This window comes from Melozone crissalis, unplaced genomic scaffold (assembly GCF_028551555.1).
Source record: "Melozone crissalis strain CALT ecotype California unplaced genomic scaffold, PUWL_Pcris_2 ptg000006l_1, whole genome shotgun sequence".
Lineage (NCBI taxonomy): Eukaryota > Metazoa > Chordata > Aves > Passeriformes > Passerellidae > Melozone > Melozone crissalis.
Genome location: NW_026535784.1, coordinates 47807866 through 47821358, shown reverse-complemented (window position 1 = coordinate 47821358; position 13493 = coordinate 47807866). Strand labels below are relative to the sequence as shown.

General features: G+C 38.3%; 1 protein-coding gene across 1 annotated transcript in view; it reads left to right on the top strand.

Annotated features, from left to right (window-relative positions):
- The window catches only part of MMRN1 (multimerin 1), a 37112-nt gene that overhangs the window by 10879 nt on the left and 12740 nt on the right, over positions 1 to 13493 (top strand). Inside the window, exons 2-4 of the mRNA XM_054295894.1 lie at positions 2386 to 2505; positions 4610 to 4716; positions 9902 to 10000. Of these exons, the coding sequence (XP_054151869.1) occupies positions 2386 to 2505; positions 4610 to 4716; positions 9902 to 10000 (326 nt within the window). The remainder of the gene's footprint in view (positions 1 to 2385; positions 2506 to 4609; positions 4717 to 9901; positions 10001 to 13493) is intronic.

Here is a 13493-nt window from a genome sequence, read left to right as displayed (position 1 = left end):
TAGTTTTAGCATCTTTCTGTCTTATCCTGCTTTTTTCTCGGGAATCATTTTCCAAGTACAGCACTACTCAGCTTAATGTGCATACACTGGTAGGATCTCAGTAGACAAAAGCAATCACTTAAGGACAGATGCTGATACTATTTTGTGTTTTGTGCTGTTTTTCATGTTTGAAATACTGTAAATCTGTACTAATGCCACTTAAGTAAATGGAACTAATCTGGTCCTAATTGTATTTTGATTTCCACTCTAAGGAGCCCATAGCAAGGTATGATATCTGGAGCAAAAATATGTATTCATGAAACATGAGAAGAACTACTACTGGAAGAAAATGTTAGCAGCAAAACACAACACAGAGAGATGAACTTAAAGTTCTCATATGCAAATATTGTTTGGAAGTTCTTGCAGCTCCACCGGTCCTACAACTGAAACAATGCCAAAAATTGAATATGTTTCAGCATGGACAAGGGAATAACATGATCCTGAGACAGGCTGCACTAAGTTAAAGATGAAAGGAAGAAATCAGCACTAGGCCAAATAGGCATTTGTTCCACCAGGAGAAACACAATAATACTTTCTTCAGGATGCTTTCCAGTCTGCAGCTGGGAGACTTCCTGAGACAAAGATTAAAGTTGCAACTTAATGATTATTAGAAAACCAAACCAATAGTACCCTCTTGGTATGGTTTTTTTCATTAAATAGTTGTACTGCTTTTTGAAACCCCTTTTGACTTCCAAATTCAGCACAGTCTATGACTATGGAAATGCTGCCTAACTTTTCATTTTTGTCTTCTTTAATTTTAAGCCTGTTTTGTTTTGATGCCCATTTATCATAACAAGACTAACTGAATAATGAATGCCATGACTTCAGATCCCTCCTGCTCTTCATTTGTCTTTTTCCACCTCTCTTTAGGGTGTAGGACCTGAATTCTATGTTCAAACTGGCTATAAACTCCTACACAGCAACAGGGAGTTGATGTACTGTAACAGTGGTGATTATTGTTTGTTCTTCAGTCCTTCCCTAATAATTTCAAGCATTTGATTACTTAGCTTAGTTAAGGCAAACCAATAAATTGGCCTATTGAGAGAGCCATTAGCAAGGACTGCAAGTTTATTTTTTCCTCTGTTGAAAGCTACTGTATGTAGTGATACTATCTCTATAAGCCTGTATTTGTAACTGATTCTGTATTACAAGACCCTTTTCTGACACCTACTTAATTGGAAACTCAGTATCATGATACTTGTGCAGTTCTTCAAGTTGAGCTTTTTTTTACTGCACAAAATGATTTTCTAAAATTCTGTATAACCCTGCCATCCCCCTATTTACTTAGTTCCCTCCTAGTTAATTAATATAGTGCCTATTACAGATTAATGTGGGATTGTGTTGATAAACTGCTTCTTGAAAAAGCAAACTAGTCTTTCATCTCTCTGATTTAATGCCTTATTTATTTATAACAGGATCTGTCTTCTTACTATACAATAGATTGCACCCCCCCTGCTCCCACCATATCTTTTGGTGAGTGACCTTGCCAAAAGCCTCTGAAAATCACACATTTATCTACCTGCTTCTGATTCAAGGAATACCAATATATCTCTGTGGCATAATTTCCCTGTACAAATCTGTCCTGAGCCATTATTCACATTATAATTTTGATTTAATTCTATTCTCTACTGTGGCCAAGTTTCAAAATCTGATTTAACAGTTTGTATTTGCTTGCAACTTCCTTAGAAACCTTTTCAAAAAGAAATAGCAAGCTACCTCTTGCACTCACCAGCTCTGGCCCCCTGTGCTGCAGTCATTTAGAATTTGATAATTTTGTATGTGACTACCTTCTCTGGATGGGCATCCAGAGGCACAGGCAAGTGTGGAGCCATGGCTTATGTTTGCAGTGTGTAGCTTTGACCCCACAGTGCACTGGAAAACAAAGTCTACCTGTACTCATAGTATTGCTGGGCCAAGGGAGAAATATTAGAAAGGCTGTCCATAAAGTGAAAGCTGTGGATGATTAAAAACCTCACTGAACAATCCTTTGAATTCTGGATAAACAGTTTCTGTAGTTGGAAAATTAGGTGTATTTTAAGACCTGTCATTACTGCAGTCTAGGAGAGCTTCTTTGTTCTTGGAGCGCCACAGATGTTTGCAAATTAAAATACAGATTTGCAGTATGAATTTCTGTAGAGATGGAGGAATGATTATTTGCTTTGCTGAAGCACAAAGACTAAGTAATTGCCCAAGACAACATTGGCAGTTTGAGTGAAACAAACTTAATTTTTGTAACTTACTCCTATTCGTAAATTATGGGTTTAATTTTCACAATTAAGTACCATATATCATATGGTGGAAAATGTTATTTGTACTTTTAATCATTTTGCCTTCTCTGTTTTACAGAAACTGGTGTGCTTATGTCCATACCAGACTCATACCTACAGTTGTGGTGGATAACCTAGAAACCTTCTCATCAGGCAGAGCAAAGCCTTGCACTTGGCAAATTGGATCCTGTGCTCAGAGGTATGGAGAACTGGGAAGAAAGACTATCTGCAAGCACTTTAATTACAACCAAATACACCATAAATGTGGTTATAACTTGAAAAATTAAAAGGGAAACCAGAAGGGAGCATGCCCTCACTCTGGCACCCTCCAGTCAGTTCAAAGTCTTTGAGTCAAAGAGAGGTGCACAAGTACAAAGCTTTAAAGCACATGCAGGGAAGAAAATCCTTTCTGTGCAGTTTTCCAAGCTTGTGCTCTGTTGAAGCAAATAGCTTCCCCTGAGAGGCATAAATATTTTTATTATCACTCTGCTTAATCCTTATTTCTGGCACAGCTTTGGTCAGGCAGTGAATCTAGACAAGTAATTGGCCTGGATGGAACTTGTAAATAATACCTCTGTTAAACATTCAGGTTTTCCTTTATGGTTTGGGTGTCTCATTGTATTCTCTAAATGTTAGCTTTCAGTAATAAGTGGAATTGGATTTTCATGCATGAATTTGGAAAATGGCAAAATGAAACAGCACCAGCAAAATGCAGATTGTAATGTATTTTTCCCTTGACAAATTTTAAAAGCTTCTTAAAAGTCAGTTTGACTGTTCTGAGAATTGTCCTCTAGATGGTATGGCAGAACATACTTAAAGCTTTGAGTTGAAATTGGGAATAGAGCTTCCTTATCATTTGGTGACTCTGAAATGCAGTTGACTGCTTGGCAAAACTGCGGAGTTGACCCCGTGGTTGAAATGTTGCCAATTTTGTTATATTGTTTTAGGTTTTTTTCATATTTCATTTGCTTTAGGTCCTTGTGCTGCTCTTATAAATAAGGCTCTACTACATAAATTTCTGAGGCTCCTTTACGTGGATTATTTTTGAAATTTCTATTCCTGATTAAGTCCTTTCAGGGACACTTCATTTTTATGAGTGGTTTTAGGAATGGATTATGCTAATGCAGAATAGGGGGTTTTTATCATAAGACCATCCACGCAGCAAAATAACCAGGAACTCTCTTGAATTCAGTTCACCTTAATCTTTATTCAGTTCTTGCTGCTGAAAAAGACACTTCTTAAAGCCAAAGCTGTCTGGAGACACATGCAAGGCTTCTGCCAGCTGCTATGAGAATTTTAATATATGTAATATTACATGCCTTGGGAAAGGGTGACAACATTAACTGGAGTGTAAAATACGGTGGCGTTTTTTAATGCATTGGGAGGATATTTTGGTCTGACAGCCTTTCAATTTGTCTCCTTTTCTGGAATAATCTATACAAGGATTGTGTGTTCAAAACAATTTAGTAACTGTTTTATCATCATATTTTCTGAGATTTTAGGTGTTTTTCATGTCAGTGCTTATAACTAGTAACAGCATGTGACATTATTTTTATTTGAACTTTGTATTTAACATCTTAAAAGGGCATGGAGAGTTGCTGTAGTTTATTCTGTATGTCCTACAGCAGTATATTCATTCTGAACTGACTTCTCTGTGAAGTTAAGAAACATAGGAGAAGTGATGGGGTAGCCAGGACATGCAGAATCTGTTGGAACACAGAAAAAAATTGCTGCTTCCTCTGAAGTTGCATGCTGTTAAAGCAATAACTGAGGTCTCACAATTACATAGAAAGGCCCTGGTTTGCCTGAAATCCATAGTAGAATTTTTCACACTTTATTGGATTAATGGTTGTATAATCTTGTTTAAATAATCAGAAGGGAAGGTTTCCAGTGTGCACTAAATGTGTGCTGATGTGGTGTAAATTTATTGTGAATGCTTTTTTCCACTGATTTCAAAGAAAAGTGGTACATAAAAATCATATTTTTGGCTCCCCTTTTCAGTTTAGTAATTATTAATTGTAATGTCTTCCATAAAAGATTGCAGTATTTGAATCCTGAGTAAGATATTCTGGGAAGAAATCTAGAGACATCAGGTTTCTTTAAAATTCATGCAGATAATCTGGAGGTTGAAGTATTAAAGCTGTGATTGCTAATGAAACACCAAACCCTGGTTAGAGTTCACTTTGAATTTCAAGCAGTGATAAAAGGATATGACAAGTGAGATAATGTGATGAAGCTATGCAGGTATCTTAGAGCTCCTCTTTGGTTACCTAAAACAGATTTAAATAGTTCTCATTTCACAGGTCCCAGACAACAACACACCAGGCTTACAGAATCAAACATAAAATAGTGACGTCCCTGGAGTGGAAGTGCTGTCCTGGGTACAGTGGGCAAAACTGCCAGCCCAAAGGTGAGTAGAGCTGTAAGGGTCTGAACTCTTCACTTACCAAAAGAAAACAATGCAAGTTTGATCTGTGAGCAAATGGTTCTGTTGCAAACAAATGCAGTGCTTTCTGTTAAATTCAAAAAAAAAAGCTTTGGGATGTTGACTCTTCCCTGCATGTGAATTTCCAGAGCATCTAAGCAGAATGTCTTTTCCCCTCTTCCACTCTAAATAAAGCTCATAGAATCTCCAGGCATATTTCATTTTGCTAAAATATGGAGTTTGCATTCAGTGCATCTCTACTTTTGACCTTTTAGTTATTGAGAATTGCAGTGCTGGGGGAATTAAATCCAGATCCTCTATTGAACACTTGCTGTAATATTCCTCTACACAAGTGTTTTCTTTTGCCTTTTGGTTGCAGGCTCCAAGAGTATATTTTGTTTGTGATAAAGTAATGAATCTTTTATTTTTACTTCTCTGAATTTTGTACTTATTCTACTGTTCATTTCAACAGTGACTGAATTTTTCTAGGTATTACACATGATCCCTGTATAATTGTGCCCTTTTTGACAGAATAGCCTTTTACCCCTGCCCTAGTGATCAAACATGTGGCATCATATTGTAATTTTACATCTGTATAAAAACCCTTTCTTTGCTGCTGGCCTAAAGCAAGCAGTCCTTGAAAAATTAGATATGGCATCAGCATACAGGTTTTAAATTAATGAATATTGCAAGAGAGGCTATTAGATATGATAGGGAATTCAATCAGCAGCAGTAAAGGGCTGTGATTAAAAATTAATGTAGAGGAATGAAGAAAAATCACTATTGTTCACATCCAGGAGGGAAATTTCAGTGCCAAAGAGCCAGAACCTTGGCAGGCACAAAATTCTCCTCTGCACAGCAGCGTGGAGTCAGACATTAACAGATAGAGCACAGTCAATCAGCAAGGCTGTCCAGTGAGCATGGGTCAAGTGTTTTAAATATTTCCTTTCAGAAAAGAGCAAGCATTAGCAAAAATAGATTTTAAAAAATATAAAGGGTAGCACTGAAGGGTGATGTCACAGTTGACAAAATAAAAGTGGCATCAAAATAACAGGCAAACATTGACCAGGAAGAAAATCTGTAGAACTCAATTTGTAGTGGCATCTGTGTGAAAAATAAGGATAAAGGGAAGTGCTGTGAAGTGTTACAGGAGCGGGTGTCACATCTCCTGGGTTCTATTTTCAAACCTCTTCTGGCTTGCTGAGTAACTTGGGGGTGCCACTTAGAATCTGCATAACCAAGTTTACTCATCTAGAAAATTGAGATGACACTTATCTCACTCTCACAGGGGCACTGGGATATTTAATTAATTAATGCTTGTAGAAATGCTTAAAGAGATTGGGATGAAAGGTGTTATGTCAGAGAAGCTTTTCTTTCTTGCTTCTGGAATCCTGCCTCCCATGAGGAGCAGACCACCAGCACAAGCCTGCCTGTATTATTCAATTCCCACCGAGGGACGTGGGCTAATGAACTTGAACAGCTGGGAGCCCCCGAGCCTTGTCTTCTTTCCTGTGCTCCACAGCAGCAGGGGAGAGGCACTGAAAGTGCTGAGTGAGGCATTCCCGAGCCTCACTGAGCCTCCCACTTGGCCTCTCTGTTGTTCAACAACAGAATTGTTACTGAAGGGTTTCTGTGCCAGGGGAACTGGGCTGTTCTGGCAATCCTTTAGATCCCGGAAAGGCGCTGTAAGGGGGATGTGGGTTGCTCGTAGCAAATGCTGATTTAAAATGCCTTCTGGTTCAACTTCTCTCTCAGACAGAGTGAAGTCGTATGTAACTATTTCAGGCTGATAGTCTAGGCAGCAGAAACCACTTACCACCACCTGATGGCTGTTACCACACATCTGGAAGTCTTATTTGGTAGGCCCCTTGTAACTGCTTGGCTGCAGATGCTTCTCAAGGTAGTGCAGTAGTGAGAGAGATGGAAGTGATGTGTTCAGATCACTGTTTCTAACCTTACCTCCCTTATGGCAACACATGACCTAATTGCCTAAGACATGGATCCCATTCCAGCATGGACAATGCAATTTTTAAAGAAAATTTATAAGAATGAAAAAATGTAGACGTCATTTTTATAAGTCTAACGAGACAAGTCAATATGGATGATTCAACAGTTCAAGCATCATCATTTTGACTGGGAATATCAAATGCTTAACTGAGAGCAAAACCACTAAAACAAAAGGACACCTAAACTCGTAGTTGCAGACTTCATGACACGTCGCTTTTACTAAACACAGCTTTATTTTAACTTTGTGTGTGTGGTAATGAACTCCCGGTTCCTCCATGCGCATTCAGAACACAGAATTATATGGCTTAGAGCCAGCAGCCGGCTCTGCCACAGCCGCTATCAGCGCGAAATTCCCTGGAGTGGCAGTGATGCCATTTCTCCAGCAGATGGCCATGCGATGCCCCATCCTCTGCGCGCGGTGAGCGGCATGCAAAAAAGGTGGGAATTCGCCTTCAAACACAGGGAACGGGAGGAAAATACCTACCCCCCTCTCTGGGAAGCCCATTCAGCTATTCGTGCATCATCAAGGATATATTGAGTCAAAAAGACGCTAGATTATTTTTTTTTAATATTCCCTGAAATTATTTTGAGTGCTGTGTTTAAAAATACATAGGACAATAAATTATACATCTAAGCCAATATACTGGATGATAGACACCTAAAGTTAAATTTCTGTATGCATTACCTGTTTTTCTGATACAACTGGAAGGGCTCATTGTTCAGGATTTTGTATTGCTGTTTTTTTGGTTTTGTGGTGCTTTGTTATGGCAAATGGCCCCTCTAAGGTGGGTCTAGCTGTCTCATTTGAATTTCTTTCTTTTTTTTTTTTTATTTAAACTGAGCATGGCATATCTAATTTTTAAAAGGTCTCAAATCTTTGAGTCGTTTGATGGCTATTTCTACCCTAAAGAGTATGTCTATTAGGTTTTTGGTCTGGTGCTCCCATCACACCTGCTGTTATCCAGCATCTACAATGGGAATCTCAGCTGTGGGAATAAGGGGCACATAAATGTAATCATCATATGATGTCTTGGAGTGATTCCTTTGGAAAAGGCCTGAGCCCTGCTGGAAGAATGATGTAGGAGAAGCTGTATTGCTAGTGACTCCTCTGAATTTGTTTCACAAATGAAAAGCCTTAATTTCTAATGCTGCTTGCCAAGTACCTTCGCTGTGCCGTGGTAAAATGTGATAAGCACACAATATGTGACTGTCTGTGGGTGAGGCTGGTGTGTGTGTGCATCACTGGCTCCAGCCCTTGCTGCTGTCAGAGGCAGTGCAGTGCACTTGGGGCTTGCTCCATGGCTGGTTTGTTCTGACAGGGGTGCTGTGTGCTTGGTCTCACAGCCATTATGTTACCTGAACATTATTTACATGAACAATTTTAAAGCATTAGTAAAACAAGCACGCAGGGAGAAATATGTATCCTTGGAACTTTGAGTGAATAAAACTGTGAGGGTTTGGGTATTCTAGAATGTGGGGCAATTGATTTATTAGGGAGGATGAAAGATAAGGTGGGTAGTATATATATAAAAAATGTGGCATCTTGTAGCAGCAACAGTGTCAGTGAGTGCATTTAGAGCAATGGAAAGACTGGTAAATAAAAGAATAAAAGGACATTGATCAGCTGGTCTTTATCACAGGCAAGTAACTGACTCCCTTGTCATAGATTGTATCACCACAACACCACCTAATAAATCCTGTATAATGAGTTGGGCTGACTGCAAGAATTTAGCTTCTGTCAAAAACCATGCCACAGAAAGATAATAGAAGCTGTTGAAATTATAACCAGTTGAGGATTTTGTATTGCTCATCAGGCAATTTGAAAAGATTCTATCAAACTATTGATCCATATGATGATTTCATCTGAGTTCCAAGCCTAATTTTTACAGCACCCTTAATTTACAACTTAAACACCTTATATTGTCCTAATTGCAGTCTATTTATCTTCAAATGTTATGTGAAACATGGAATTTCTTGACTGCACATTTTAATCCATTTCCCTGGAAACTCGCATTATGGCTAAACTAGATTTTAATATTTGAAGTGCAAAATAATGTCACCATACCCAGGTTATTCTGCTTGTACTGTACTAAAGACTGGAAATCACATTAGTGCCACATAAGTGGTATTCCTTAGATATGCTCTTCCTGGAACATTGACTTCAAAATGTTCCACAAACTGAGCAAGTATATAAAAATTGGTATCAATTTACACTAGTAAATTTATTACCTAATTTGTGCATATTTTGTTTTTCAAAAAAGTAAAATAAAACAACATCATTAAGCCTGATGGCTAGAGAATGTATGTTAGGAATATGGAAATCTCAGTTCTGTTCCCAGCTATCTGAGCAGTTCAATACTTTTTGTGAGTGAAGGCACTTAACTTGCTGGACCTCAGTTTCCACAGCTATTACATTGAATTAATAATGTTAGTCCAGCTATCTGCAAATTACTTTCGGGTCTTTTGGGCTGAAATGTAAAATAAGAACAGATAATCCCATCTGAAACCAGTGAAAATATTGACAAAATTGCCACCTTTGTGAAGTTCTTTTATACATATGCCACTCATAAATGTCAGATGACATTTGTTGGAACTTAGAATTTGATGATGTTTTGAAATTTTTCTTATTTTTTAGGTCTGCAAAAACGTAGTATCATCATTGCCTTTAGTAGTAAGATTTCCATGGTTGAAGATCTGTGCAATCTGTAAAAAAACCAAAACAAAAACAAACCGAAAAACCCAACCCAAAAATCAATTTGAGCAAACCTGGTAAATTTTGTAATCATTAAAAATCCCTAACTAACTTTACAGCTGACAGTCTCTGTATTGTCTTTATAATGCTGTTTTATATTGTTCTAAAATATTCCTCTAGAATTTTTTGCCTGTGGCATTTAAAAATTCTGTTCATTATACAGCAAATTTTGACATTTTAATATCAACACCAGCCCCTGTCATTCTTGAGAAGTCCTTTATAAAGCCAGTCACCATCTTCAGCAATGTGGTCCCACACTACATGAAGCAGGTAAGAGTCACTGCAGATGATCAGGCTTTGGTACAGCTGGTACAGAATAAATAAATAAAAAAAATTGTTGTGCCATCATCCCAATTATCATGTTCTGTGGTTCACTCACATCATTTGCTTTCCTTTTTCTCCCTTCTCTAGCTCAACAACAGCAATCAGTTATGCACAGCAACCAGGCTGAAAGCAGCAGAACTGTTGGTGAGAGGACACCAGGAGCTCTGCAGGACCCCAGTGGGCCAGGTCAGTTGTTAAAATTGCTCTCACCTCTACCCAGTCACTGAGATCACTGCAAAAACAATTTGAGGAAAATCTCTGCCTCCTGAAGGGACCTGAATGCAATGTCAATTTCTATCAGTCATGGTGCAGTGGTTTGCTCTTCTGATAAAGATGGACAGAAGATACTGAATTTAAATGCACCAGCAGGTTAGAAATAACAGAGGGTTTTGTGCCTAAATTAAAACCAAGGAAGTATTTGGTATAGAAATATTTAAACTATTATGTTATTGAATACAATAAATGAATTAGCAGAGAAAAAAAAGTTAAACCAAAAAACAAAGCAAAAATCACCAGCACAAATACAGAAGTAGTACAGACCAGCATTGCACACACAAGAAAATGTAATGAAGTTGTTGACTAGCTGAATATGTGATTATTGCTATATTCTTACAAATATTGGTTCTTTATTCAAAATCAGTACAAAGATGTTTCAAACCTTAACAAGGGCGGCTCAGGCATCTTTTAAGCTACTATGTCTAGGATGATCAAAAACTAAGAAACAAAGCAAGAGTTTAAACATTTATACCAGAGAGGTTTGAGAGTATTTTTTATTGCCTTATGCACTTGCTCATTGTTGTGTTTACTTTATGTAATCTGGATATTATGTTTTTGGAATATAATGTCAGTGTTGTCTTGCAAGTATGTACAGAGAGATGAGAATTGTAAGAGCTGGTCAGTAACAAAAAAGATTGATTCAAATTCATATAGTGATCTATATTGAGAACCTGTGTTAGATGACTGCTTTGTGAAAAGCTTCTCCATGTTTTGGTCACTAATTGCTAGAAGCTTTGTTTGGGAGATATCCTGTGATGTTTGCCATTTTAGGAGGAGGCACCCCACTGTTGCCTACACGTGCTGTGACATGAATGGTGGCTGGTTTTTATGGGGATAAAGCCCCATTCCCCCAGTGTCTCAGGGTCAGGTCAGAGGTGGAGTTTGGGGCTCCAAGGGTAGCCTGAGTCCTAGCTGATGGCAGCTTTGGTCTTGGAGAAGTCCTGCAAGGTTCACAATTTTTGGAGGCAGTACGTGACTTTGGCCACGTGCACCTGGTCTCAATTGGTGGCTCCTTTCTACTTCTCATGGTGAGGAGCCAAAAAAATAGCCATGATGTGAAGAAGGAGTGCTTAATGGAAGCATATTCCTTGAACATTCTTACTACCTTCATTCTCTTTTGAATTTGTTAATGTTTCTCTTATTTTTGTCTACACTGCCTTTTTGTATAACCACCATCTGTTCCACACTGTGGTGGTGTTGTCCCTCACCTATTGGCCTATATCCAGAAATATCCTCCTGAAGCAAATAAATAAGTCAGGTTATATTCTCAGGTCTGTGATTTGCAGTTTTAAATACCTTCTTGTGGGCTGAAATGCATGCTGAGAGAACAGGCTGTCATAATTAAGATTGCCACAGAGTTTTATGGAGATTTTACACATGCATGTGCTTATAAGCATGTATGTGCTTTATTTTAGATCTTAATAGACAGGAGGAAAAAGAGAAGGAAAGATTGAATCTGGCATGGAGATTTAGAGTGGTATTTTTGAGAGGGAATTGGGCTGTTGTGCCTTGGTGATACCGTGTGAGCAACCAAGTCTTTCAGGGCTGGAGGGAGGGACATGTTTAGTAAAGCAGACAGGGCCTACTATGAAAAAGTGAGCTTGATCAATAGAGCACTGAGACATGCCACTGCTGTTAGTAGGAATTATGCTCTGAGAAATAAATCTGAAATGGGAATCTCTAACCTCCATGTTAATTGCTTTTCAGTTATTTTTAAATCAAATTGCGTCAGTCTAGAAAGAGAGAGATACCTGTTGTGGCTGTCAATCCTGCAAACATGGCCTGGGGCCAGGCCTGACTGCTATGGTCTGTCATTCCATCAGCACCTGCTATGGCTCTACAAGCCACATTCTGCTTCCAGCTCCCACTTTGCAGCCATGCCACTTTCAGGCACAAAACCTCACTTTCAGGTTCATGGAACTTCTCTTCCTCCCTCAGTGGGAACTGGTAGAAACCAAGCTAAAAAAACCATTACATCCTGCTGGTTAGTTATCTGTTTGGGTGTCTGTGCGTGAGCTGCTGATGAATTCAGATCCCTTTCTCATAGTAACAATCAACCACAAGCAGAAGTGTCCAGAGCTGTTCCTCTCTCACAAAGTTTTATTATGAAGACAGAGGTCTATCAATGGCCTGTCTTTGCAGTGCCAGTGAGAAGAATGGCCAGAGTCTAAACGAGGTGGTCAAGTTGGAAACAATTTAGTACTTATCTAAGTAGATACCTTGGGCAGAGAACACAGCTGGAGATCCTGGCATCCTAACCTAAGAGAGTCTTGCTCTCCAGGCTCTTACTATGATGGCCTTTACAAGAGCCATGACTCTACAGGAGAGCATTCTCATGAGTGTTGGCTTGCTTCATCTTCATCTCTACCTCTCTTTGCATACCAGAATTTTAAAGAATACAAGTCATCAGAAGAATATGGCCTTTTGCATATAACTTTCTTGGGGTTTTTGGAGCCTTTGAACCCCTGTACTAAGACAGGATTTCTGATTAGAACTGTTTGCTGCCATAAAATAGACACTGGTACTGTAATGAAAAGTGACAAAGGATCAGTAGGAATACTGTAAACTTACACTAATAAATATTTGTATGCAATGCTAAAGAATCTCATCCATAGCAGTTTATTAAGTCATAGTATAGTCCAGATAATTTGGGATAATATATCATATGCCAAACATAGGCATTTAGGCTGAATTCTTGAAGGAGATTTTCTAGCTTTGCTTTCAGGAATTCAAGCACCTGATTTTATCAGCATCTTCTGAAAATCCCAGACTAAGTTCGATACCTGTCATCTGTCAAACTCAGATGGCCGGCTGAAGTCATGTGGAGTCCTAATTTTCAACATCAAGGCATCCTTCACCATTACCTATCTTAAAAGCATCCATCTAGGCCTTTTTATTCCTGAGGAGACTACAAGTATCAAGAGCAATTTGGGCAGATTTTAAAATAAACTTGACTTTGTAGGTTAAGCTTCTATTTTTAATGATAATTTTGGAATCATTATTCCACAGATTAATTTATCTATTAGCTGTTTTTCTGCCTTGCTTCTGTGTTGAACAAGTCTTTATTTTGACCCTAACAATGGAAAGATAATGTATGCCTTCAGACGCAAGCCTTGCAAATTCATGAAGTTGTGTTATAAATGGTAAGTAAAAATGAATGCTTTTGTGATTGTGTTAGGGAGATTGACTAAATGAGAGTTAACTGAATACCCTGTAGGGTGCTAGGTAGAGGAAGAATGGCATTATGTTGATTAAAATAAGGTAAGCATTCAGAATACTCTGGTAGAATCATAAATACTTTATAATGGATACATATGCTTAGTAATTAGTAACTGCTGTGCTGCTGAATCTCACTAATACATGGTACATGACAAAAATCAAGATGATTCACTCAAAACAAAAA